Here is a 27336-nt window from a genome sequence, read left to right as displayed (position 1 = left end):
TGTGCAATACACCAATGAGAGAAGAGTTGATGTATATATCCCGCCTACATCACCAGGGGTGTGTTCACACAACCCTATGCATTTTTGGCGAGGTAATGGTATTCAAATACCGATGCAACACCTTCAAATAAATAAAATAAACATTGCCAATGGCCGTACGGTGAAAAAAAAACACCGACAAAAGAAACTGATTAATAGCGTTTTCATTTCACGACACAAGTTTTGTCTGCGCAATAGTCTTGCATTATGCACTACCTTGAACACACATTAGATCCGTTCAACTGCCTGCTGCGATATCGCCTTGTTGTCAGTCCCCCGTAACGTCGGTGAACTGTGCTGAAGAAATGGACAAAATCAACGCCTTGCATTCGGATAAAGCTGACGATGTGGCTACTTCTTCCAGCTTCCGTCAATTCAAGATCGAGCATTTTCATCTTGACCTCAGCGTTGATTTTGATAAGAAAAATATATCAGCCACCGAGACTCTCCGGCTGAGGTGCATTCGGGACCAACAAAGCGAAGTGCTGCTAGATATCCACCCGTCTCTGAGCTTCCAAGAGGTGTCCTACTGCCAGGGCTACGATGACACCGAATGGAAAAAAGTAGAATTTCTCACCAGGGACTTCACAAGCTATGGTACCACTCTGGTCGTTAAATTCCCTGCGCCGTGGAAAGCCGATGAAAAATTCCGGGTGGCTATCAAATATGCTGCCACTGACGGACCAGGGGTAAGGAAATCGTCTGGTCTCTTCATTAATTAAAGTTTTAGAACTTTAAGCAATTTGCGTGTGAATAGATTGAGCATTTATGCTGCCTATCATCAGTAAACTTTATCTTAAGTGGTTTAAGTTAGCTGCTTAGCTAGCTAGTATTTGCTCACAGGAGATACTGCACCCTCAGCAAAAACACTCCTTCGTCTTTTCCAACATGTGCAGTTTCACCTTTGTTCCTCATCCCCAAGTACTAGCGCAGAACCACTACTTCCTTTTAAATACGTACAACTCATAAGGAAAGTCGTTCATCTTTGTGGTTTAATTTCAAACATTAGGCTACACATCTACACACATGCCACGACATGATTCCACGCACAATATGTGGCACCACCAATAACAGTATGCATACATAGATAGATAGATGGATAGATAGATAGATACTTTATTGATCCCCAAGGGGAAATTCAAGACATTGAGCAGCAGCAGGAGTGAAGTGGTGTCCTTGCCTTGGCGCTAAATTGCGGGCATGTCTGTAGATGTCGTGGCTGGTGCCTGCCCAGACTAGCGAGCGGAGGTTGCCGTTCCTCTACACCAGCGGTTTCCCGGTCCTGAACAGAAGCCTGTTCCCCGGCTTCCACACGCCTATGGCAAAGAGCCCTTACTCGGCCACAGTGCAGGTAACGTTTGCCCGTCTGACCCGCCTCCTGTGTGCTGTCGCCCCGTTGCGCCTGAACAGGTGTGCTGGCTGAATCCTGAGCAGACCGCGGGGAAGACCAAACCGTATGTCTTCACTCAAGGCCAGGCGGTGCTCAACCGGTCCCTCTTCCCCTGCTTCGACACTCCAGCGGTGAAGAGCACCTACTCGGCCGCGGTGAAGGTGGGTCCTGGCGACCGGCCACACAGCCCGTCACCGGGGGATCAGTCATCTTAGTGAAATACTCAGTCATATTGCTCTCATGACATCTCATTGTATCACCTTGCTCTTTTTCGTCATGATATCCCTGTCATTGCTTGCACTATACTATACACAAGTGATTGTGAAGTTGTGAAGATGCTTTGCACAAACCCACTTGGCATGAGCATGGTTGGTTGTTTGTCAGGATTGTGTTCTGTTGTGTTTTTGCCCTTTGGACTCTTCCAATTTGCCCTTTGGATCGGGCAATAGCTGTTTATGGTGCTGGGCTGGGTTGACCTTTACCCTCTACCCTGGCAGGTGCCTGAGGGCTTCACAGCGGTCATGAGCGCCACCACGTGGGAACACAGGAAGGCGGACAACAGCTTCCTGTTCCGCATGGAGCAGCCCATCCCCTCCTACCTGGTGGCGCTTGCTGTGGGGGACCTGGTGTCCGCCGAGGTGGGGCCCAGGTGAGCTACACACACACACACACACAGAGGTCTTGGCCAAGGAGGGCCCCAGGTAAGTCCCCCCTTCACACACACACACACACACGCACACACACTTGTGCCACCAGCCAGTCTGGACCATAGTAATTTTCACCGATGTCATAAGATGCAGTAAGTTTTCTTCTGATGGTGTCCAGGACCCCTGTGTGGACAGAGCCATGTCTGTCTAACACACACACACACACACACACACACACCATATTAAGCCGCAGTGAGTTTAGTACACAATAATAACACGCAGTGAGTTTTCTTCTGATGGTGTTCCTCCTGCTGTGTCCAGGTCTCGTGTGTGGTCAGAGCCGTGTCTGTCTTACACACACACACACACACACACACACACCATAATAATAACACGCAGTGAGTTTTCTTCTGATGGTGTTCCTGCTGTGTCCAGGACTCGTGTGTGGTCAGAGCCGTGTCTGCTGGAGGCCGCTAAGACTGAGTATGACGGCGTGATCGAAGGCTTCCTGTCTGTTGGAGAGAAGCTGTTTGGGCCATACGTGTGGGGAAGGTTTGTTTTCATTGGTCCACATATTGTATATGGGGATGGTGAAATTATTTCATTGGCTCACAGCACACACATATGGAGAAAGTGAGTTTTAATTGGTCCATTTGACCTGTGTCACACCTGTGCAGGTATGACGTGCTGTTCATGCCGCCCTCCTTCCCCTTCGGTGGCATGGAGAACCCCTGCCTGACGTTCGTGACCCCGTGCCTGCTGGCGGGCGACCGCTCGCTCGCCGACGTCATCGTGCACGAGATATGCCACAGCTGGTTCGGTAACCTGGTGACCAACGCCAACTGGGGAGACTTCTGGCTCAACGAGGGGTTCACTATGTACGCCCAGAGACGCGTGTGCCGGGAGCTCTACGGTGAGAAATGCTGATGGAGCGCTAGTGCAGTGGATAGCGACAGTGTTGATGATGAGAGACATTAATGTACAGGGTCCCTAATCACACAGTGTTGATGATGAGAGACCTTAATGTACAGCTACACATAATGTACAGGGTCTCTAATCACACGGTGTTGATGATGAGAGACCTTAATGTACAGCTACACATGATGAGAGACCTTAATGCAGTGTTTCTCAAACTTTTTCAGACCAAGGACCACTTAACCAATAAAAAAAGAATCACGGACCACCTAGCTAAAAAAAAAAAAAACAGTAGACCTATGTCAACAGTATATTACACAAAAGTCCTACTCACTGAACCTCCTTGCATACTGTTTTTGCACCTTGCTTATTGTGTCAGAGGATTCATATGATTTAAACTGGCGCGAAGCTATAGGCAGTGTTGCAGGATTTACATACAAGTTGGTTCAATATTGCAACTATTGCAATTACCACGTTTGCTTGCGGACCACTTGAGATAGCTTGCGGACCACCAGTGGTCCCCGGACCACACTTTGAGAAACACTGCCTTAATGTACAGCTACAAATAATGTACAGGGTCTCTAGTCACACAGCATGTGGGAGAAACACGTGATGATATCTATGTCCACAGACTTTAGAGAGTTAAACAATAGCAAGTCCAGGTGTGCATCTTTGTGTTGTGTGATGCTCCCGCAGGTGAGGCGTACACCTGTCTGGAAGCTGCCACAGGCCGCGCCCTGCTGAAGCAGCACATAGATAACACCGGAGAGGACCACCCCCTCAATAAACTACGCGTCAAAATCAAGCCAGGTACCAGGAGCACACAGACACACACACACACCAAGGGCGCAGGAAGGGGGGTGCTGAGGGTGCTGCAGGAGAGAGATTTTTGAAATGTATTATATATTTAAATAATTACTAATTTGCTGTCTGACATGATGAGTCAAATAGCAAAAAAGGGTTATGGATTGGTTGGAATATAGGCTACTAAAAATTAACAGTTATAGAGATCAATGTGAATGTGAGTCAGTTACTGTAAGAACTGTAGCGTGGTTTCAGCTATGTGATAGCGATCAAGTGTGTAGGCCTACAGTTGATATAGGCCTACATATTCTATGCGATTTACACGTTCAAAAAAGCATGGATAAGCTGAAAGAAACTTTAATTGTGTTGTACAGTTTTGCAAAATTAATAAATTATAGCTAGTGAAATCATTTCATTCGCTAAGATAAAAATTATTAGGATACATACTTGCTGTGGAGACGACACACTTTAGGCTATTCAGGAATTATTTGCGAGATCATTGCAGCCTGATTATTAGCCTATATTTAAAGCCAAACATCTCTGGCGTGGTTTTGACGATCAGAAAAGTAATTTTCCTTAGCTATACTGAAATAGGCTAATGATGTCAAGTGTGCTTCTGTGGGGTTAGGGTGGGTGCAGTGGAGTCGGAGTGCTGTCGCGGAACATTGGAATTTGTGGCTGCCCAGGACTTTTCTAAAACTTCTCTCTATCACCCGTACACCGCACTAAAATGACATATTTAGCAGTCAAAATCCGAAACATGTCCAGGAGGGGAGAAATCGTCGGACATCCATTATTTTTGTTATTCGGCACCCCTGGTCAAAAATAGGTTCCCGCGCGCCTGACACACACACACACACACTCTCAATAAAGTATCTATCTATCTAAAAAATAAAACTTGAATTTCCCCTTGAGGATCAATAAAGTATCTATCTATCTACACACACACAGAGGGTGTATTGGCTGATTCTTAGTACTGATCCAATATCAGTGTTTTTTAGCCTTAAACAACACGTAGCAATAGAACTCTGTACTGCTGCGGCTACTACGAAGTACCTTCAATCTCAAATTTGTTTTTAGCCGCCTCCATGCTATGCTAGCGCTGCTTTGTTTTTAGCTGCCTCCATGCTATGCTAGCGCTGCTTTGTTTTTAGCTGCCTCCATGCTATGCTAGCGCTGCTTTGTTTTTAGCCGCCTCCATGCTATGCTAGCGCTGCTTTGTTTTTAGCCGCCTCCATGCTATGCTAGCGCTGCTTTGTTTTTAGCCGCCTCCATGCTATGCTAGCGCTGCTTTGTTTTTAGCCGCCTCTATGCTATGCTAGCGCTGCTTTGTTTTTAGCTGCCTCCATGCTATGCTCGCTTCTTGACAAAAGCACTGCCGAGACATGGCTGTGGTATGTGTTAACATATTGTTATGTTCAAAAGCGTCAGCTAAATTCCACAACCATAACCATAACAATTGGTTTGAATAGATTGGCCCCATATGTCGGCCCATTGTGACGGATACCTGAAGCCCTATTTCCACCGATACCCAATCAACCTGTTTGAGTCGATATCAGTATCAGATTGGTGCATCCCTATTGGCAGTCATTTTGAAATATGGTAGTTAAATACATGTGTGTGTTTGGTAGGGGTGGACCCTGATGACACCTATAATGAGACACCCTATGAGAAGGGCTTCTGTTTTGTCTCATACCTGGCTCACCTGGTGGATGACCAGAGCCGCTTTGACTCCTTCCTCCAGGTACTACACCATACACCCTCATACACCCTACACCCTCCTACACCATACTCTCTCAAACACCATCCTACACCCTCATACATCCTCATACACTCTCAAACACTCTCATACACCCTACACTCTTACACCGTACACTCTCATACACTCTCATACACTCTCGCACACTCTCGTACACCCTCGTACACTCTCGACCTGACCTCTGACCTTCCCCTCAGGCCTACGTGGACAAGTTTAAGTTCTGCAGCGTGATGTCCGAGGACACGCTGGAGTTCTTCCTGGAATACTTCCCTGAGCTGCACAAGAAGGGCGTCCACCAGATCAAGGGTACCTCACTTCCTGTCATGTCCTTCTCTAACAACAGACTCAGGTGCCGTTTACACAACGCCGGTTTTTTTTAAATCCGGTGAGGTTTTGTTAACGGTTACGCCTTGCGTGTACACGACGCCGGCAGTTTAGGAGACTGAAACCGATTTTGAAAGCTTTTGAAACCGGCTTCCGAAGTGGGAACTTTTGAAACCGCCCGGCTAACTTCGCCCGTGTAGACGCGATGTAGGTGCGGGCCGCAACTTTATGACGACATAGCCCCACCTCTCAACTCAGCCACGGCACTCGACCTGACATGCTGCTTGTCAAAACAAACCAAACCATTTATTTATCATATTAAAATGTTTTTCTTTCCCCTGTCATGATTTATATTGTGCACAATGTAGCCTATCAGCCTTTAGTGGCTAAGTTAGAAGCACACGTTATCTTAACTTAGTTAAACATTAGCTTACTGCATGTTAGTGTTTTCTCCAGTGGTGCTCAGACCTAATGCAATGCGTAGGCTAAGCATTTGAAATTTCACATATCAGTCACATACCTTGAAAATTAACTTTATTAGTTTAACAGTTGAATTGAAAACCGAATTGTCTGTAGTCTCCTTGTTTCATGCAACTGCTTAAAGGAGAATTCCGGTGTGATATTGACCTAAAGTGTATTGAAACATGATACCGAGTGTGAACGTATGTCTCATAGCCCATCTCGGCTTGTCCCCTGCACTCCAAAATCTGGCGCTAGCTAGCCGATGCTACCAACAGCTTTTTCAATAGTGGTGCTTCGGCATCGGGCTAGCCATGCAAATAAATCACTGTTTTACACACATTGAGCCTCGTAAATGGATCTCCACACTTCATTGGTAGACTTCTGAGGGCCCTGACATTTAAAACGAGACATTGAGAACTTTGAAAAAGCACTGGTAGTTTACTTACAAGACGATTTATACAGACAGTATCTTCACGAAGTTTAGCGTTTGCAGCCATCTTGAATTTAGTCACGATAAGTCGAGCAACGAGTAAAAATGAACAGGTATGATAAGGGATCAGATTACAAAAATAATTCAGTGGAAATGCATGGATTCCAGTTTCTTCCAGTAGCAGCCGGGCTATGAGACATACGTTCACACTCGGTATCATGTTTCAATACACTTTAGGTCAATATCACACCGGAATTCTCCTTTAACCAGAGCTCTTATTAGACATTCTCTGGCTTAACAAACTGTTTTAACAATGTTTTCTTCTACGCGATTCACGCAAAATTATCGTGAAGCTTCTGCACAGCGGCGCCATCGACTGGTCTGGCATATGCACTACAGCACATTTAGCCGGTTACACCTGTGTGTGTACACGCAAGGTTTTTTCTTGCCGGTGTCGTTAAAGGTGTGAAAACGGTAAGAGAAAATTCACCCGGCGGTTTTGTGTAAACGGCCCCTGAGGGTCAGTTGGCCACTAGGGGAGCTGTTGGCAGATGCATGCTGACCCCCTGCTATGTGTCTGATGTCTCCTGGTGTCTTGGTCAGGTCTGGAGTTTGAGAGCTGGTTGAATGTCCCCGGGTGGCCACCGTACCTGCCTGACCTGTCTGCAGGGCAGAGCCTGATGAAGCCGGCGGAGCAGCTGGCAGAGCTGTGGGTGCAGCCGAGTCTGGACATGACGGCCATCGGCAAGGTCAATGCCAAGCCCTGGAAGACCTACCAGACCGTCTACTTCCTGGAGCAGATCCTGGGGAAGTCACCACTGCCTGAGGGTAGGAGGCGATGTCGATTTCAGGCCTGGAGGATTAGGGTCGAGGTCAGGGTCTTCTTAAACAGGATATTCTGCTCATATCAGTAATGGGCTGCTTGCACGTGACTCAGTGATACGGGGAAGTCACCACTGCCTGAAGGTAGGAGGCTTCGTCGATTTCAGGCCTGGAGGATTAGGGTTAGGGTTGTGGATCAGGTCAGGTCAGAGTTGGGGTTAGGCTCTTCTTAAGCGACATTCTGCTTGCACATGATTTAAAACATCTAGCTAAGGCTCACAGCGCAATAATGATCTGCTCACACATTTGGCTTGTCCGACATAAGTTAATATAAATTCGATTGGATGAGGATGCTTTGAGGTGTGATGTACATGCGTTGTGATTGGGTGAGGATGTTGAGAGGTGTGATGTACATGCGTTGTGATTAGATGAGGATGCTTTGAGGTGTGATGTACATGCGTTGTGATTGGGGAGGATGTTGAGAGGTGTGATGTACATGCGTTGTGATTAGATGAGGATGCTTTGAGGTGTGATGTACATGCGTTGTGATTGGGGAGGATGTTGAGAGGTGTGATGTACATGCGTTGTGATTAGATGAGGATGCTTTGAGGTGTGATGTACATGCGTTGTGATTGGGTGAGGATGTTGAGAGGTGTGTTGTATTGAAGGTAACATGAAGAAGCTGGAGGAGCACTACCCTCACATCGTGGAGTCCAGCAACGCAGAGCTGCGTCTCCGCTGGGCTCAGATCATCGCCAAGAACCAGCACCAACCGGGCTACCAGCACATCCGCAAATTCCTCAGCTCACAGGTGGGAACGGACCCATGATGGAGGGTTAAGCCTCGGCCTTTAAAATAAGGCATCTTAAGACGATGTTCGGTGATGGTATCATTAGGGCTGCACGATATATCTAAAAATCTATCGTTATATCAATGCTTGCGATAGACATACCGCCAAGATTACTTAATTTTCGATACATTTTGATACATTTTCTACATTTTTGAATGTCAACATATTTTACCAAATCGATGCTGTCATGCTGCCCGAGAAGCCCGTTGATCCCCTACCAGTTTAGGTGCGCGGTGTTTTAGGTGTTGGTGGGAGCTAAGTCGTGATTGCTGAAGATAGTGAGTTGAGCGAGGTAAGCTACACTTGGGTGAAGAGGGATTGGTGACTAAAAGGAAAAGCACGTCTGATATATGGAAATATTTTGGGTTTATGAAGGATGACGTGTTACAAACACAGCGCCAAATGCGTCCTTCTCCACCGTGTTAAAATAAACAATTTCTTTCGTTATCGTTAGGATCAGAAGATATGTCTTTCACTGTAAGGCTTGAATTTTATGATTTGCATTTAGCAAAAGCCCCAGACAGCAGCAGAGAGGTAATCAGGATTCGTTATTTGTAAAAGTTGTTTAGCCTACTTTGTTGGAGTGTGCGATCGCAGCCCCTTACTTTCACTTTCCGCTGCCCTCGTAGTCTAGCGTGGGATGCGCAGCGTATGAGGTTACAGACTGGGCTACTTAAGATTTTAGATGAGTGACCGCCGCGATATAGCTTAAGTAGCTTTTTTGCTAGGCCTGTAATAAGGCTGGCAATGTGGAATATTCCGCTGGTTGGTGCACAAGTGTTCAGATTGGCTGTCTATCCGTTTTTTAGGAGGATTTTCCACACAACTTCGATAGGCTAGTCAGTAGGTCTTAGCTGTCCACTTTCATCAGGCCATATATAGCCTAGGCTACATAATATTTTATATTTTTTATGTAGAAAATTATACATTTATTTCTGTAATTATACACGGGTTTCTCGTTTACCAACAAAACTAGATGTGCGCGCAGCCATGGGGCAGAAGATGCTTGGTGGCCGTCCACAGTGTTAATAGTCGGCTGCTGTAAGCTACAATCGGAATTTTTTGTATACCCCTGTTGTCTCAAAATATACCATTTCATTTCAGGCTATATTTCAGAGTTTGCTGTTCATTTTCTTTATTAATATAACATTGTATTTTGTCATTTTTGGTGAAGACATGCATTCCGTTAGGGATATTGAACATATTGAACATTCTCTAACCATCATGATTTCGAATTGGTGCAGTTTTCAGCATAACAACTCATTTTATTCTATTCAAGGAGAGCACTGCTCTATGCTGTTCTATGGTGCTTTCTGCCTCTTAGTTGCGCACACATGTTTTCATGACGTTGCATAGAAATCCATGTATACATTTATTCCCCCCCCCAACCCTACAGTCTATGCTAGCAGCAAGTAGAATGGAGATTTTATTAATTTTTTTAAATTAAATATCGCAAGTTATATCGTTATCGCATGACTCAATAATGTTATCGCATATCGCATGTTTTCCTAATATCGTGCAGCCCTAGGTATCATTCAATTGTGAAAGAAATTAAGATGAGTTTCTGTCTCTCTCTCTCTCTCGCTCTCTCTCTCTCTCCCTCTGTCTCTCTCCCTCTCTCTCTCTCTCTCTCTCTCTCTCTCTCTCTCCTCAGGGCAAGCAGAAGTATACTCTGCCGGTGTACCGTGCCCTGTGGGGGGGTTCCAAGGAGACGCGTGCTCTGGCCACGGATGTGTTCTCCAGCACCGCGCATCAGCTCCACGTCAATGTCCGCAACTACGTGAAGAAGATCCTCAGCTGAGCTCTCCTGACCACGAGCCCGAGCATGCTCAGTCAGCCTCACCCCCAGAGCCGCTGACGAGGCACCTGCAGACCGTGCACAGACGCAACTGCTCAGGTGCTCACCTCACCTGCGGCAGACGGAGCAGCTCAGGTGCTCACCTCACCTGCGGCAGATGGAGCTGCTGTGTGCGTCTGTACAGTCTACATTACTTTGGACATTATTATTCTATTCGGTCAAAGGGAACCTCTTGGCACTTACTCAAGTACTGTGGTACTATAATTTTGCATATTGATTATGCAGTTTTTTTTTCTAACGATGATGACTGGGAATAAATGTGTTGTAAAACAACTTTTGAATTATTGTGAATAGATTTTGCCCAAAATAGTATGTTGTTTCTCTAGGTACAAAAAAAGATGGTGTTATCCCTGATGACTTATTTCCTATCTGACAAGCAGCCTTTTTCTTGTGATATTTTAACAATATGTGGGTGGTTTTTGGCACTATTAATATGTTAAGAGTATTTCTTTCCATGAAGTCTGGGGCGTGAGCTTATTGAATAAACATTAGACCACGCAATACTCTGGATGGCCCCCGCTCTGTAAAGGTGTAAGTGGCGACATATGGTTTTCTGCGCTCTTTTAGCGCAACCATGACTATTCAATACGTTTAACTCCTCTTGTGCTTGCAAACTGTCATTAGCGGCTAGCGAGGTAACACGCACATACTCACTGACGGGCGTGAGACGGCAGGTTGACTTTGACTGGACCTACTGAGCAAGGAGTCCCAGGAAACCATGAAATACGCCGTGGTAAGCAAGTTTTAAGTCATTTGTGTAGTTTGAAGGTGAGTTGAGTTTGATAACAGTATCTAGCTGACTGACATTCACGTCAGCAGTGGGTCTCCAACTTCAGATCAGTGTTAGAAGCTAGCTAACGTTTACTCCGATTGTCCAAGTAGGGATCAAGGCGTGTGGCGGCAATGCCAAGGTTGTTAAATAAGGTTGAATAAGTGTCTTACGTTAGTTAATTCCATGTATGTAATAACATATCAGTTAACTAGCTTTGGACATCATCAGCGGAAAGGCATGTAATCAAAGAGCCCTCGGATAAATCCAGTTAACGTTGGAATTCTTTCCAATGAGTCACGGATGAACTTAGCTGGCGTAGCCTGCCCGAGCACTGCTTTAAAGCCTCCGAGTAAACTCAGAACCTTCGAGAAATTACTGCAAGATCAACATTTGTTGCTTATGATTACTAACAATATTAAACCAGATAGTAAGTCATTAACATCACATGCTCTGCATGACTCTGGGTTTACGTTTCCTCTAGTCCACAGCAGTCGTGACGGCGGGAGTGGTGGTGGTGGTGACCACAGCGGGCATTGCACTGGGCTATTATTTCTATGGCCGGAAGAAGAAGCCTTTAGTCACCCTGCTCGACCCCACAGTCAAATACCAGCTCAGGCTCATCGACAAGGAGGTAACGAGGCTATGTGTGTATTATAATTACAATTCCACACCTGTGTCTCTGTAGGCCGAGCTTTTGCATAAGACATAATTATGGACTAAATATAGTATATCCATTTAGGCTGGATACACAGAAAGGGTTTAGACGGGTCAATTGCTTCCTGTGGGGGTGTGTGATGCTCTGAACACAGTGTTTTTTAATGCCAGACAGGCCACACTCAGCTGTGTTAGTTCAGGAGTCTGTGTTCAGTACCCCAGAACGCCTCAGGGCTGGATCGCCCTGCTCAAGGCCACTCCAGTGGCACGGCAACAGCCGCCACCATGCAAAGAGCCCCTCTGATCCTTGTGTCTCTGTGCATCCCTACGGGGCGAAGAGCTCTTCTGATCCTTGTGTCTCTGTGCATCCCTACGGGGCGAAGAGCTCTTCTGATCCTTGTGTCTCTGTGCATCCCTACGGGGCGAAGAGCCCCTCTGATCCTTGTGTCTCTGTGCATCCCTACGGGGCGAAGAGCTCCTCTGATCCTTGTGTCTCTGTGCATCCCTACGGGGCGAAGAGCTCCTCTGATCCTTGTGTCTCTGTGCATCTCTGCCAGGTGCTCAGCCATGACACCCGCAAGTTCCGCTTCGTCCTCCCCAGCGAGGAGCACATCCTGGGCCTGCCTGTAGGTGAGTATGGGGGGGGGGAGCACATCCTGGGCCTGCCTGTAGGTGAGTATGGGGGAGCACATCCTGGGCCTGCCTGTAGGTGAGTATGGGGGGAGCACATCCTGGGCCTGCCTGTAGGTGAGTATGGGGGGGGGGAGCACATCCTGGGCCTGCCTGTAGGTGAGTATGGGGGGGGGGGAGCACATCCTGGGCCTGCCTGTAGGTGAGTATTGGGGGTTCAGTAGTATGGATGGGGGTTTGGTTAGGTTACCGGGCCTCCCTATGGGTTAGTATGGATGGAACAGGACCTTCTCCACAGTGGATGAGAATGGGCCATACTGGGCTTTAAAGGAGGAGTCCGGCAGTTTTTCACATAGATCTCTGTTTCTCGAGGTCACTGAGTACTGTCTGTACAAAAAAAACTACCTAGCTCAAGTGCTACACTCTGGGGGCAGGAACAGTAGAACCAATTGTTTCACTTGTGACCTCGAGCTACAGAGATCTATGTGAAAAATCACCGGACTTGTCCTTTAATCCCTTTACCAGTGGGGGGCAGCATGTAGAGTTACTCATTTAGCATCATGCATTTAGCTGCCGCTCTGATGAGGTGATCGAGCTGTCCCCTGTCACTGTGGGGTGAGCGGCTATGGTGTGGGTGTGTGATGTGGGTGTGGATGTGTGATGTGTGATCCTGTGGCTGAGCCCATGTTGTGTCCTCCAGGGAAGCATGTGTACCTGTCTGCTCGTGTTGATGGCAACCTGGTGGTGCGCCCATACACTCCCGTGTCCAGTGACGACGACCAGGGATTTGTTGACTTGGTGGTGAAGGTAGGAATGGTGTCATTTCACTGTGTCTGCACAATAACTGAGTTGAACATGGTGGTGTTTCGTAAGGATCCTGTTCATGTTGTGCAGCATTTGTAATAACATTTTGAGTCTGTTAATAAGAGGCACAACACAGTCTAAAATATCTGCCCCCATGGCATAGCAGCTTTCTAGCTGCCTGGCTACGCTAGCTACTAGCAAGATAACTTGAGCTATGTAGCACAGATTTATACAGTTATACACAGTACTCAGTGACTTAAAAAAGGGCCCTGTGTTGAAAACGGCTTTGAGTTCTCCTTTACTGCCCTTTATGGTTTTATTTGCTATTGTTTTATTATACTGTTTATTGCTTTTGTTTATGTGAAGCATATTGAATTGCTCCTGTGTATGAAATGCATATATAAATAAATATAAATAAACTTGCCTTGCCTCTGCTCCACCCCCAGATTTACTTCCGGAATGTACACCCCAAGTTTCCCGAGGGGGGGAAGATGTCCCAGTATCTGGAGAGTCTGCGTGTGGGAGACGTCATCGATTTCAGAGGCCCGGGGGGGCTGCTGGAGTACACTGGCACCGGTCTGTGGCTCAACACCTGCCTGTCTGTCTGTCTGTCTGTCTGTCTATTCACCTGTCTCTCTGCCTGTCTGTCTGTCTGTTTGTCTGTCTGTCTGCCTGCCTGTTCACCACCAGTCTGTAGGGCTGTGCAATTAATTGAATTTCAATTCAAACGATCACAAAAATAGTATAATTGACAAAAAATTATTATTTTGCCACATTCAGTTAAGAAAGTGTTTTTGGAAATGCATACAATTTCAACTCATACAGCGCACTGATTCACGCTGCTTCTTTAAGCCACACACTCCACACACCCCTCCCCTCTGTGCACAGGCCACTCAAGCAGTTTGGGTTGCGTGTGTGTGTGTGTGTGTGTGTGTGCTTGTGCTGTCGGTAGCATCATGAACCACAACGTATTTTCAAAGACCCAGAGGATGAGCCAGTCGAGCCTACATTTACAGTTGCAAACTTTGAAAATCCGTGGGGAAATTAAACACTCCGACCAGTGTGACTAACTTGTATTAGCTATCCAGCTATCAACCAGTGGTTTCAACCAGTGCTGCATTGGCAGGTGAAGCAGAGAGCCAAGAAATTATAAATGAACAGATGCAGGAGAGGAGAAAGATAAAAGCTGCTAATATGCTGCTACGGAGAGAGAGGGAGAGAGAGGGCAGCAGTAGCAGATGCCCCTGTAGGCACTGGGCACCCACCTGTTAGAGCTGTCTTTTGGGCACTTGTCCCTTTTGCCCCAGCGCACCCTGTACTTGGCAGAGATGTAGGCAAGCCTACACATGATGGAAGTAGTATTTTAAAGAAAAAGGCATTTTTATCAGATCATCAGCGAGCATGTCATTGGATTTAATCCAAAATGTACCACAGTCTGTAGGCCTAATAACAGTGTAATGCATCTGCTGTATGTGTTGTTATGAATAAGTAGAATTTAAGACTTGAAGTTATACAAGTTATTTAACTTCACTTGGTTTCCTTATTTTCCTTATTATAGCCTGTAGTGATATTTTTGGGGGGGGGTTGTGGAAATAACAGATTAGTACCCCTCCCCAACCCTCCCCACCTCCATGAATAATCGTTAATCGATAATCGTGATTAAAATTTTGACCAAAGTAATCGTGATTAGGATTTTTGCCATAATCGAGCAGCCCTATCAGTCTGCCTGTCTGTGTGTGTGTCTGTTCACCACCAGTCTGTGTGTGTGTGTGTGTGTGTGTGTGTCTGTCTGTTCACCACCAGTCTGTGTGTGTGTGTGTGTATGTCTGTTCAACACCAGTCTGTCTGTGTGTGTGTCTGTTCAACACCAGTCTGTCTGTCTGTCTGTCTCATAGCTCTCTTTACCTTGTGATTCTCCACCACAGCCTACTGTGGCTGTATATTATTTATAACTCTGCATCAGTGTCTGGGTTATTGTTACAGAGAGCCTGCTGTGTTGTTTGTTAAAGGTGTTTCTGATTTCTAAACCGGTATCAATGTCTGATGTATGATTTTGTAATAGTGCTCAGAGTCACTGTTGCCATGGTGCTGTTTAAACGGCAAGTCATCCAGACAGTCTTGGAGTCGGAGTCTGAGCCTGTGCTAATCCCGGGCGGGCCACAGGCTGATCCCCTCCATGGGCCGTTAGACGCTCCCACTCCCTGTGATAAACTCTCCATCCGTCTGCTAAACCCACCCTGTGCTAACCCACTCCTTATGCTAACCTCTCCCTATGCTTGCTCAACCCTGTGCTAACTACCCCTGTGCTAACCCAACCCTGTGCTAACCCAACCCTGTGCTAACCCACTCCTTATGCTAACCTCTCCCTGTGCTAACCCCACCCTGTGCTAACCCAACCCTGTGCTTGCTCAACCCTGTGCTAACTACCCCTGTGCTAACCCACTCTCTGTGCTAACTACCACTGTGCTAACCCACTCCTTATGCTAACCTCTCCCTGTGCTAACCCAACCCTGTGGTAACCTCTCCCTGTGCTTGCTCAACCCTGTGCTAACTACCCCTGTGCTAACCCAACCCTGTGCTAACTACCCCTGTGCTAACCCAACCCTGTGCTAACTGCCCCACCTCTCTGTGCTAACCCACTCCCTGTGCTAACTGCCCCACCTCCCTGTGCTAACCCACTCCTGGTGCTAACCCACTTCCTGTGCTAACCCACTCCCTGTGCTAACCATAGAAATTAGAAAACTAGCATTGGACACTCCAGAACGCATACATAATAAAGGCTAGATGTCTTATGGCGGAGTCTCTAACACCGGCAGCCATCTTGTCACAGGCAAGCTATCGGGGGCTCTGTGGTACCTGATGTAAGGTATATCTCTTCTTCTACTAAAGGCAGAACAATGCCCCCAGGCTATAACAATGACACCTTCAGGTGACTACCTGTGCACCATTGAAACACAATGTTATGAGTTAGCGAGCTGACTGTGGCAAGATGGCCGCGAGGTGCGGACGTCGACCTCCATTGGCCAGCAGCGTGGACGAAACATCTAGCCTTTATTATATATATATATATATATATATATGCCAGCACGTACGTAAATAGCGACGCCATCTTGGTGGGGGCAGCAATCACTGGAGGCCAATGGAGGAGCATGTGACTCTGACTGGAAATCAGACAGGTGTCTGTGATTGGCTGCAAGTGTTGCCCATAGACAGTAAAGGTGCTGCCCCCACCAATATGGCAGCCGTGTTTACGATGCCACCTAATAGAACTCGACAGTCAATGTGGTACCTAGCTTTCTAATATCTATGGTGCTAACCCACTCCTGGTACTAACCCACTCCTGGTGCTAACCCACTCCTGGTGCTAACCCAACCCTGTGCTAACCCACTCCTGGTGCTAACCCACTCCTGGTGCTAACCCACTCCTGGTGCTAACCCAACCCTGTGCTAACCCACTCCTGGTGCTAACCCAACCCTGTGCTAACCCAACCCTGTGCTAACCCAACCCTGTGCTAACCCACTCCTGGTGCTAACCCAACCCTGTGCTAACCCACTCCTGGTGCTAACCCACTCCTGGTGCTAACCCACTCCTGGTGCTAACCCAACCCTGTGCTAACCCACTCCTGGTGCTAACCCACTTGCTGTACTAACCCACTCCTGATGCTAACTGCCCCACCTCCATGTGCTAACTGCCCCACCTCCCTGTGTGCCTCCCTCAGGTACGTTTGCAGTGCAGCCGGATAAGAAGTCTCCCCCTGAGACCAAGTCTGCTGCCACGTTGGGGCTCATTGCCGGGGGAACAGGTCAGGTCACAGCACCCCACCATTTGCCAACACTACAGAGCTGTTACTGTTACTAGTGTGTGTGTGTGTGTGTGTGTGTGTGTGTCAGGCTTGTGCAAAATTCCAGAATTGAATTGAAACTGGCTCTTAAATTCCAATTCAATTCTTGAATTTCACTTGCATTTCAATTGAGGTAGCAAACAGGAAGCAGAATTGCAATTGGAATTGTGCACAACCCTGGTGTGTGTGTGTGTGTGTGTCACAGCACCCCACCATTTACAAACACTACAGGGCTGTTACTAGGTCTCTAAGGCATAGTTCTGCACATACACACGCAATGTTGTATTGCACTTGCCTCCGTCTGTAGTACTCACATATATTACGGGAAAAGAGTGTGTGGCTTTGTGTGCATTATTTGAAAAGAGAGTGTGTATGCATGTGTGTGTGTGTAATGCTGTTGTTCTTGTTTGTAGGTATCACTCCTATGTTGCAGCTGGTGAGGGCTATCATTAAGGACCCCAGTGACCAGACCACATGCCACCTGCTGTTTGCCAACCAGGTGTGTGTGTGTGTGTGTGTGTGGCTTAATCAGACTGCACTGACCTTCTTGTGTGTATGCTACCTCAAGGTGTCACCCCAAATTATGTTAAGCACCAACAGACACTGTTTATTAAACCTTGTGTGTGTGTGTGTGTGTGTGTGTGTGTGTGTATTACTCAACAGACTGAGAAGGACATTCTGCTTCGAGATGAGCTAGAGGAGATTCAAGCCAGACATCCAGACCGCTTCAAGCTATGGTTCACTGTGGACCGTGCTCCAGAAGGTACACACACACACACACACACACACACACACACACACACACACACACACACACACACACACACAGTCACACAGTCGTGGCCTACTGGTTAGCGCTTTGGTCTTGTAACCGGAGGGTTGACGGTTCGAACCCCGACCAGTAAGCACGGCTGAAGTGCCCTTGAGCAAGGCACCTAACCCCTCACTGCTCCCCAAGTGCCGCTGTTGTTGCAGGCAGCTCACTGCACTGGGATTAGTGTGTGCTTCACCTCACTGTGTGTTCACTGTGTGCTGAGTGTGTTTCACTAGGCCTTTTCACACAGAGATTACGCTAAATTTGCGGGAAGAGGAGACGTCTTTTTGCCGCAACGTGTGTCTGAAAACGAGGTAAAAATTTGCCGGCCTGCTGATCTGTTCACATGATGCGGCATTTTGGGGAGCCAGGAGGCAGAATCAGCTAGCAAATTAAAATGTGACGTGCAACAGGGGGCGTGTAGAGTGATAGTCGTAGGCCTTATTATGCGTGGGCCTTCATATGCAGCAGGTGTGTGATTTCCAAAACCATGGCGGGAGAACCGACTGCACTTTGGTTAGCTTGCATTTGCAGTACCCTGCAAATGCAAGTGAAGTTGCTTTGCTGTTGCTTAGAATGTTAGATTCTTGCGATCGATGTCTTCAGACAATAAAAAGTCATTTGGAAGGGAAATAGAAGAGAAGAGTTGCCCCCTGCGTTGGCCGTGATTCCCCTTTGAAAATGAGGTTCACAGGCTACTGTGGCCTTGGTCAGTGCGCCGCCAGTCGTAATCCTATAATGCGACTGCAGCGCATAATTTTTCAACGCTTTATTCATGAAATCATTCAATATTACAACAATAAAAATAGCTTGTGTACTGTCTTAAGTGAAACATGCTTTGCGCACAAATGATAGCCTAGGGCAAAGAGAATGGACATCTCAACATAAGGATACATTAGAAGATGATGATTGGTGTAAACGTTCCATTCAGTCATAAATCATTTAAGCGTAGTGCTCGTCATGAAAAGAACAGCAGCTTAATATTTTTCAGGTGTTTAACAATAGGCGCACTGTTAGCAGTTATGCCGAAGGCAGTGAGATTATTAGGCATTGCATCCTACAGTCACTCTGTTTGAAACATCGCAGTTCGGGTTGATAAGATTCAGTTAATGCGAGTATGGATCGTCTCAAAGTTTAGGACAACCAAACAGCAGTGTAGGCAAAGCAAATCCTAATTGTTAGGTTCCCATAGCTGTCTTTTCTCTAGGCCTCGGAAATCGCGACATAAGCACATTGGTTTCTTTTTTCTTTTCTTTCTTGTTCGCGTGTTGTGTATCCTAGTGAAGCTGCTGCTCTGTAAAGGTATTTCTGTCCCACCCCATTCATCTTGGTGGAATACTTCGTGAACTTTCCCTCAACACATGACAAACCATATATCAGAATAAACAGCAGACCTTACCGAACACAAAGGTGTAAAGCATTCCCCTGTACAGTTAGCCATTCCAGAGTAATCCGGTTTTAAATTTGCAGTATCTATATGCATGTCTCCAACTTTGGGGGTTCACAAAGTTTGAATTGTTCAATAGGCCTACATGATTTTATAACAGGCCAAATACAAAATAAATGTTACAAATATCGCCTAGATATCTGTAAGCATTACAATCAGAGGATATACATATAGGGCAGACAGACGCTCATGAGTTCATGCTTTGTTTTATCGCTGGATTTTAGGATGGCCTATTATGGCAACTGATTGCATTCCGAGCTACAGTCAACTCTAGCAGGCATTTAGCCTGGCTAGCACCACCACTTCTCAATGAGACGTGGTCTGGGAACCAAACGTTAATTTTCTGGTTTTTGAAAAAAATGCCCAGATCCGTTTATTGGGTGCCACGGATGTCTATCAAATGCGTCTGTGCATAGCTCATCATCGTCTTGCTTTCCCCCTTGTTCTGTGATTGGTCCCCTATCTCAGGCGAAAATTTGCTCCATGGTCTCCAGGCTGCCTTAGCAATCGCGCGCAAGGCAGCATGGGAACACCCAGGCTAGCAGGCATTAAATGACTGGAGACTTTGTGAATTTAAAGATTGACATAATGTGCTGTCTCTTCTATTGCTGCTTTTGATCAGTTAGATTTATTTGCAATCTCCTGTGGTGGGCTGGACATAGCATCGAAATGCCCGCCCAGATTCCGAAAAAACTCGGCAAAAAAGGGGTCTTGGTAGTGAATTTGGCGAGACACTTTGTCCTGCCGTTCCGCCTCGGTCTATGTGAAAGGTACAGTCGTTCCGCGATTCTGGTACATAAAATCGCGGTGATTTTGGCAGTGTGAAAAGGCCTACTAATTCACGGATTGGGATAAATGCAGGGATCAAAAGAGTATATATACTTATACTTATACTTATATATACACACACACACACACACGTATGGACAGAGTAGCGCACAACAAAACACTAATAACGTGGTTCTGACCTCTGGTGATAAACTTAAAAATAAGAAGATGGCTTCAAATGTAGCCTATAATTTATTGGTTACTATCCGAAGCCCTTCTTCAGATCCAATTTTGAAAAGAGGCGTTAGCTTATTGTCTTATTGTCTGCTGCCCCCTACAGGGTGGGAGTACAGCGAGGGCTTCATCAGTGCAGACATGATCCAGGAGCACCTGCCCCCCCCCAGCGACGACTGCATGGTCCTGATGTGCGGTCCTCCCCCCATGATCCAGTTTGCCTGCAACCCCAACCTGGACAAGCTGGGCTACCGACAGACCCAGCGCTTCGCTTACTAGCCTCCGCAATCCCACCCCCTCCAGCTCAGCCAATCACCACACCCGCTAACTCCTGCCCGTCCAATCAGAGAACAACTCTTAGAAGTGTTAATTAAGGCATCCTGTGTGATTATTGTGCGTGACTGAGCTGAGAACCTTTGGGATCTTTACCTTGGAGTGGAGCTGGTTTGCAACCCCTGTTTCCTATCCTTCTGGCGCCCCCTTCAGGGCCTGATCTGAAATGCACCCCAAAGAGCTCTGGTTTATGCACAAGCCTTTGAAACCCACTCTGAGGGCCAGCTTTAGTATTGCACTAGAGAATGAGAGAGAGAGAGAGAAAGTGAGAGAAAAAGAGAGAGAGAGAGAAATAGAGAGATGCAGTGGCAGGGAAAGAGAGAGAGAATGAGGGAGAGAAAGAGAAGGAGGAAGGAAATGAGATGGTGAGAGAAAGATAATGAAAACTTAGTGTCAGTTGGAACTCATAAGAACCCTGGTGTAACATCTTAGTGTCATTTGGAACTCATAAGAACCCTGGTGTAACATCTTAGTGTCATTTGGAACTCATAAGAACCCTGGTGTAACATCTTAGTGTCATTTGGAACTCATAAGAACCCTGGTGTAACATCTTAGTGTCATTTGGAACTCATAAGAACCCTGATGTAACATCTTAGTTTTTTTCATGCTCAGAAAACACCCCCAACCCCCACCCTTTCTCTCTCTCTCTCTCTCTCTCTCTCTTTCTCTCTTTCTCTCTCTGTACGTGTGTGAGTGTGTATGCAGCTTTAAGTGCGCTAGCTTCTGCAGAGGGATTATGGGGGTTGCTGAGACACCTGCTGCAACTACAAACGATCTGCCACAGTTCTTCTCTTTCTCTGCCTGGTGGTCCTAAAATAGCCTGAGAGCCCGCCCACCCGCGCTGGCAATGCTCGGTTGTGTGTGTGTGTGTGCTTGCAGCTGCATCTACGTCTCTGGCTCTGTCTGACTCTGACTCTGACCACTCTTTCTCTGACTTCCTCTGATCCTGGTCAGATGCCTTACGCACTTGTCACTACAAACGTGATGTCTGTGGCCTTGGTGCTTGTATGGTCAAACCAGTTATTATTTTGTATGTCAGTGTGTGCGGGGACATCGTTTTTTATATGCATGTAATGAGTTGTTTACTATGTTTTCTTATTGTTTTTCCTAAAGGTGTATTTTTGAGCTGCAGTGCACTCCTACTACTGCCAAGCTTTGTTCTTGTTTCAATACACTGCAGACGCTTGGGAGAGAATAAACAGTGTCATATCAGAAATGGCTGCTGGTTGTTCTTTAGATGACCCAGTCCTCCTAGGACTCCCCTGTGTGTTTGTTGACTTTAGTTGCGTTTAGGCCGTGCTGAATTAGCCGTTTCATTTAGGCATCTAGCATTTATGATTAGTCGTCTTTGAACTAGCCTGTAGGCGGACAGGCTGCCTTGGCTGGAGTAGGGGCCATTGTTCTCCGTTTATCCCATTCCTACAAGAGCAAATCCCGTCTCATGATCTTACACCACACACACAAAGCACTCAGGGACATTTTGAAGATTATTACAAACAAAAGTTAATGATTGGATTTATTGAACAATTTCAATTTTATATGCCCTTGGCCATGACTGCAGGGCTGCTTCTGATCTCAACTGATGTCCCACACCTTCAGCAGGATGGAAAATGCAGTTTGTACATAAGGGGATCACAGTCAGTCCTGCGTAAGGCACAGGAGGTCACAGTCAGTCCTGCATTAGTTACAAACTTGTCCCTCTAAAGCAAGTTAACTCTGCGCTGAAACGGGGAGTCGTCTGTCTCTCCTAGAGGGCCTCCCCAAAAGCAGTCCCCGCTTGTCCACTCTGTCTCTGAGTACCAGTGCTGCTGTGGACAGGCAGGCTGTCATGTGAGAGTGGAGCGGAGTGGCTGACTGGGTGGCTGTGAGCGGAGTAGGAGTTGTGATGTTTTAATCGGTTTGCAGTGCCCACGCCACAGCCCCTTTGTTGGGGGGATTAGAGATTAGTGCAGATTGGAGTCTGGCGACTGCAAGCCTGGGGATGGGCGGGTTTAGGCCTGAAGGGGGGAAAATGACTGAGGCTTTATCAGTGTGCCCACGTGCAGATAGAATGTGACCAGGCTGGCCCAGATACAGATACAGACTTATGGAGATTTACTAATGAAATTGCATTCCTAAAAAATGCAAAATGCACTCATTATAACATAACATAACATAATTTTATGTTAATATAACATCTTGTTTTGGTGATGTCAAAAACATCTTGTCAGGACAACAAACTTCAAAAATAATTTCCAATGGTTGAACCTATCTTAGCAAACAGAAATATGATAACCACTCGCATCCCTGTTTTAAAACATTTTGACAAAATATGTTTTTATGACGTTGACGAGTTTACCAGCAGGTGGCGCCAGGACGTCGTTGTTCATTAAACAACGGCAAGCCAGTTTAAACTCGCTGCCTGATGTAGACTTCGCTCTTCATTAGTGGTTCAGTGGCTGTTCGCCTTGTTTTTGTCAGAATCCGGAAGCGATCACATTTCATCTCACTGTTTGGAGAATAAGGTATGTAGCGGTTTTCTTTCATGAAATTCCCATCACATGTAGGTAACAGTATCGTCATGTGAACACAATAGACTGCTGTAGTGATTGAGTATTCTGTGTTTTGCTAACACATATAGTCGAGCGACAGTTTTTTTTTGTTGGTTTGCTGGATTTGTGGTGCACATTAGCTTCCAATAATCTAGCTAGTATGCTAACGTTAGCCACCAGGCTAGCGGGTTATTCCCCCCGGTTATAACATCATTTTGTCAAGGCTCGCTGGCTAACTACTAGGTTGACAGATGTGACTATCTGCACATCTGCACCATAACTGTAATTGTTACGTAGTGTCTGTGTGTCCATTAGACAATATAATTTATTTATTTTGACTGACACAATGTTGTCGGCATAGATTATGGATTCTTTGTTTGGAAGCATCTACGCTAGTAGCTGTTTTGCTAGCTCATATTAGCGGGGTTCAGCAAAGCAGCTAGCTTCTACGTCCCCATTTCTGAGAGGACTGCTGGTTGTATCGTTAGGTACTGTTGGCAGTTACGTAGAGAGCTACAGAATGAATGTTTAACTGTACGAAGGATACTAGCCCTGACTCAACGTATCGTTGCTGGAAAAAACTTTTAATATTTTGGTTTAACATACTGTTTTTGTTGTCGTTGCTCTCAGTTTGAATGCAAGACCGCAAAAGTAATATTTGCAGGTGGGAGCAGTAGACCCGCCTTCTCGTCTGGCCCCTTGTCTCAGGTAAATTCAGAAACACAGTTGTCACACACTCTGGGTCAAACAGACTGTCCTCTCCCTGTGTTTGTGTGTGTGTGTGTGTATGTTTTTGTTTATGTGTGTTATCAATAATAAGTGTATTAGCAAGTAGCTTTCGCACTCCTGATGCTCTGTGTCCTCCACATAGGAACCTGAAGTGCGAAGCTTCCCTAGCTGGCACCAGAGATTGGAGAGGCGTCCCGCAGGCAGTGTACCTATGTCCGCCCGCAACGGGTCTGCGAGTGATGCAGACTGCCAGATCTCGGAAGACTGCCGCATCCCGGCCGACGTGGAGCTGATGGAGCTGGGGCCACTGCTGGAGCAGGCCGCCCAGCCTGGGGGGGCCAAGGCTCTCGCTGCCGAGGTGGGGGCCCCCCTACCGCCTCAGTTAGGCTCATAGCCTCATACACCGTCACAGTGACACACACACACACACACACACGTTTGTGCATAGAAACACACACACAAACACACGTTTGTGCATAGACACACCCTTTGGGCTGAGCTTCCTATTGGTGGCTTATTGACACGTGGAAGGGGCATGGGTGGGACAGGTGTATTGGTGTGATTGTGTACTAGTCCATATGATTTTTTGTGGAACAGATGTATTTGTGTATTGTTATTGTGTGCTAACCTGTGTGCCTTTGTCTCCTCGTGCGGTGTGTGCGTGCGTGTGTGTGTGTGTGTGTGTGTGTCGCGTGCGTGTGTGTGTGTGTGTGTGTGTGTGTGTGTGTGTGTGTGTGTGTGTGTGTGTGTGGTGCGATGCTGGAGGAGACCTGGGAGGGATGAGGATGAGGTGGGGGAGGTGCTGACGCTGCCCTGCAGATACCATATGGAGAAGAAGTTTATTGCACAAAAGGTGTGTGTGTGTGGGTGGGTGTGTTGTGTCATTACGTATTTATAACTTTGTTTGTGTAGTTCCAGTTTATCTGATTGTGCCTGATGTCTGTATGTTAATGGATGCATAATGTGTGTGTTTATATGCATAAAAGTGTGTGTGTGTTTATATATGCATAATTGTGTGTGTGTGTGTGTTTATACATTCACAACTGTGTGAGTATGTAGGTATGTGTGTGTGTTTATATATGCGTAACTCTGTGTGTATGTGTGAGGTGTGGGAGGGCCGCTGGCGTGTGATCCCGTTCCATGTGCTACCGGAGTGGCTGAAGGATAACGACTACCTGCTGCACGGCCACCGCCCCCCCATGCCCTCCTTCCAGGGCCCTCCGCTTCGCAGTCAGGTGTGCAACATAGGTACCTGCCGGGTGCTGGGCTCGTATAGCAGCAAGTTCACACACAGGAATAGATAGAGAGAGACACAGAGTGTGTGTGTGTGTGTGTGTGTGTGTGTGTGTGTGTGTGTGTGTGTGTGTGTGTGTGTGTTTTATTGTTCATATGTCTGGGGACTGACGATATGAATTTTAACCGTTCACACCGTATACATTTTCGTTGGCGCGATATGAATTTTTAATATAAATATTGTGTATTTGATTACGCTTGAACGTTGGGAACGGGCGACAGTGTTTCAGACAGGACTTTCTTCACATGCACGATGGTGCCAATGAAGAGGCATAGTGGAGGAATACAAAAACACTTTAAGTTTTTCCCCCTGAAGCATGACCCCGCGGCTTAATTTCTCCTAGGTAGGTTTATTTAAGGGTGTTAGACAGAATACCTTAAATTGTTTCTTTAGTTAAGAAAAACTTTAAGGATACTGCATTGAAAGGGATTACCGCCATAAAATTCTATTTTGAGATTGTTTAACAGCATAGATATATATACTGACTGCTGGCTAGTAGGTGATGTTAGTTAGCAAACCCAATCGAACACAGTGAAGTTTAATGTTCTTATCATTCATCTCAACTTAAGAATATTCTGAAATTATCCAGGTAGCAAGTAAAGCATGTTATAGACATGCACTGAGCAATACTAGCTGGCTAGTTAGGAAATTATCCTGACAGTGAATCAAAACTAACTTTTTGTTAATGTTTTGCCTAGCTTAACCAAACCGGGCTCTCATGGCAGGCTAACAAGACATCCACATCCACATGAAGTTAGGCCTATTTGACAGAGTAGGGCCTACATATTAGCAGAGAGGTTTTATTTTAAATTGTATAATTTTCAAAAGTATAATTATTGCAAGAGTTGCTACTTTTGCATGCAATTGGTTTTATACAAAATGTTTGTGAAATTTGCACAGTAAAAGTTTTTGTATTTTGACTGCAATTGTCTTTGCATTCTGATTAGATTCTTCATTAGAATCATGAGTGGCTCTTTGTAAACAGCATCATTTTCTGGGGCCATGCAAAACTGCATTACCACTAGTCAGTGTGGAGTTATTCTACATCATGACAGTAAAATGGACCATCCTTAGTCAATGTACTGCAGCAATTCCTCTCTCTACCTGTAGAAAATGCTGAACATCTGATTATGCATGGAAAAAAATACAGTCATATACCATGAAACCTTTAGAATTTTGAAAAATACCGTGATATACATTTTTGGTCATACCGCCCAGCACTAGTGTGTGTCGTCCCGCAGGACTGATTCTGTTCATATGTCTGGGGACGCTGACGATGCTGACTGTGTGTGTGTGTGTGTGTGTGTCGTCCCGCAGGACTGATCCTGTTCATATGTCTGGGGGCCTTTGTGATGCTGACTCTGTGTGGGTGTGTGTGGAGTCCGCTTGGACTGATCCTGTTCATATGTCTGGGGGCCTTTGTGATGCTGACTCTGTGTGTGTGTGTGTGATTGTATGGAGTCGCGGGGTGCCAGTCCTGTTCATATGTCTGGGGGCCTTCAGCGATGCTGCGGCCGAACATGTACTTCATGGCGCTGCAGGAGAAGGTGGTGTTGAATGTTGGCTGCAAGAGCGTGCTCCTGCTTCTCCTGGCTCTTCCACACCGTCTGCCACTCGAGAAAAGTCCTCGCGCAACCTACTCCAGGGGTAGAGGGGCTGTGTGTGTGTGTGAGAGAGAGGTGTGAGAGTTGGTGAAAGTGTGTGGGAGAGACAATGAAGAATTTTCGTAGCTTTTCAAGACACCGAAAGACACTTCTCAGAGTTGTGTGTGTGTGTGTGTAAAAGAGAGTGGGGTTGGGTGCTGGAAAGATGTACGCCTGGACAGGGCTCCACATTAATGGTTGACTGGTTGCCCATGGCAACCAAATTCTTACAAGTGGTAACCAGATTTGGTTGGCGTTAGCAACCAAAACCTCATGCCTGGTTGCCAAGCTGGCAACCACTTGTAACCACTTTTAGAGATTCACGTTCCTCCTGATTCATTGTCGCGTGTGTGTTGTTGTGTGTGTGTGTGTAGGTTGGACTACTCTGGCATTGCGCTGCTGATCATGGTGTGTGTGTGTGTGTGTGTGTGTGCAGGTTGGACTACTCTGGCATTGCGCTGCTGATCATGGTGTGTGTGTGTGCAGGTTGACTATTTGGCATTGGCGCTGTTGATCATGGGTTCGCTTGTGCCGGGCTCTTC

At 46.5% G+C, this 27336-nt stretch overlaps 3 protein-coding genes across 4 annotated transcripts in view; all 3 read left to right on the top strand.

Annotated features, from left to right (window-relative positions):
• Positions 1–184: 184 nt before the first annotated feature.
• LOC125301697 (arginyl aminopeptidase (aminopeptidase B)) lies at positions 185–10573 on the top strand. Of its 2 annotated transcripts, none has more exons than XM_048254390.1 (11): positions 185–728; positions 1450–1590; positions 1927–2078; positions 2512–2628; positions 2754–2989; positions 3688–3801; positions 5427–5539; positions 5752–5860; positions 7374–7598; positions 8261–8403; positions 10097–10573. In XM_048254390.1, the coding sequence occupies exons 1-11, from the start codon at positions 345–347 to the stop codon at positions 10241–10243; spliced, it is 1881 nt and encodes a 626-aa protein (XP_048110347.1). In that variant the 5' UTR covers positions 185–344; the 3' UTR covers positions 10244–10573. The 2 variants fall into 2 exon arrangements, with proteins under 2 accessions (XP_048110347.1, XP_048110349.1); XM_048254392.1 differs by lacking the exon at positions 1450–1590 and adding an exon at positions 1250–1390 and having other exon boundaries at positions 200–728.
• Positions 10574–10709: 136 nt separating this feature from the next.
• Positions 10710–21813, top strand: LOC125301698 (NADH-cytochrome b5 reductase 3). Its single transcript, XM_048254393.1, has 9 exons — positions 10710–11033; positions 11554–11703; positions 12284–12356; positions 13057–13163; positions 13607–13736; positions 16879–16962; positions 17415–17500; positions 17665–17764; positions 20371–21813. Exons 1-9 carry the CDS (start codon positions 11019–11021, stop codon positions 20541–20543), a joined length of 918 nt encoding a protein of 305 aa, XP_048110350.1. The 5' UTR covers positions 10710–11018; the 3' UTR covers positions 20544–21813.
• Positions 21814–22945: 1132 nt separating this feature from the next.
• Positions 22946–27336, top strand: part of adipor1a (adiponectin receptor 1a) — a 17754-nt gene continuing 13363 nt past the window's right edge. Inside the window, exons 1-5 of the mRNA XM_048255530.1 lie at positions 22946–23101; positions 23759–23836; positions 24000–24238; positions 24623–24710; positions 24964–25092. Of these exons, the coding sequence (XP_048111487.1) occupies positions 24069–24238; positions 24623–24710; positions 24964–25092 (387 nt within the window). The 5' untranslated portion in view covers positions 22946–23101; positions 23759–23836; positions 24000–24068. The remainder of the gene's footprint in view (positions 23102–23758; positions 23837–23999; positions 24239–24622; positions 24711–24963; positions 25093–27336) is intronic.

This window comes from Alosa alosa, chromosome 10 (genome assembly GCF_017589495.1).
Source record: "Alosa alosa isolate M-15738 ecotype Scorff River chromosome 10, AALO_Geno_1.1, whole genome shotgun sequence".
Lineage (NCBI taxonomy): Eukaryota > Metazoa > Chordata > Actinopteri > Clupeiformes > Clupeidae > Alosa > Alosa alosa.
This window is presented reverse-complemented; position numbering and strand designations above follow the sequence as displayed.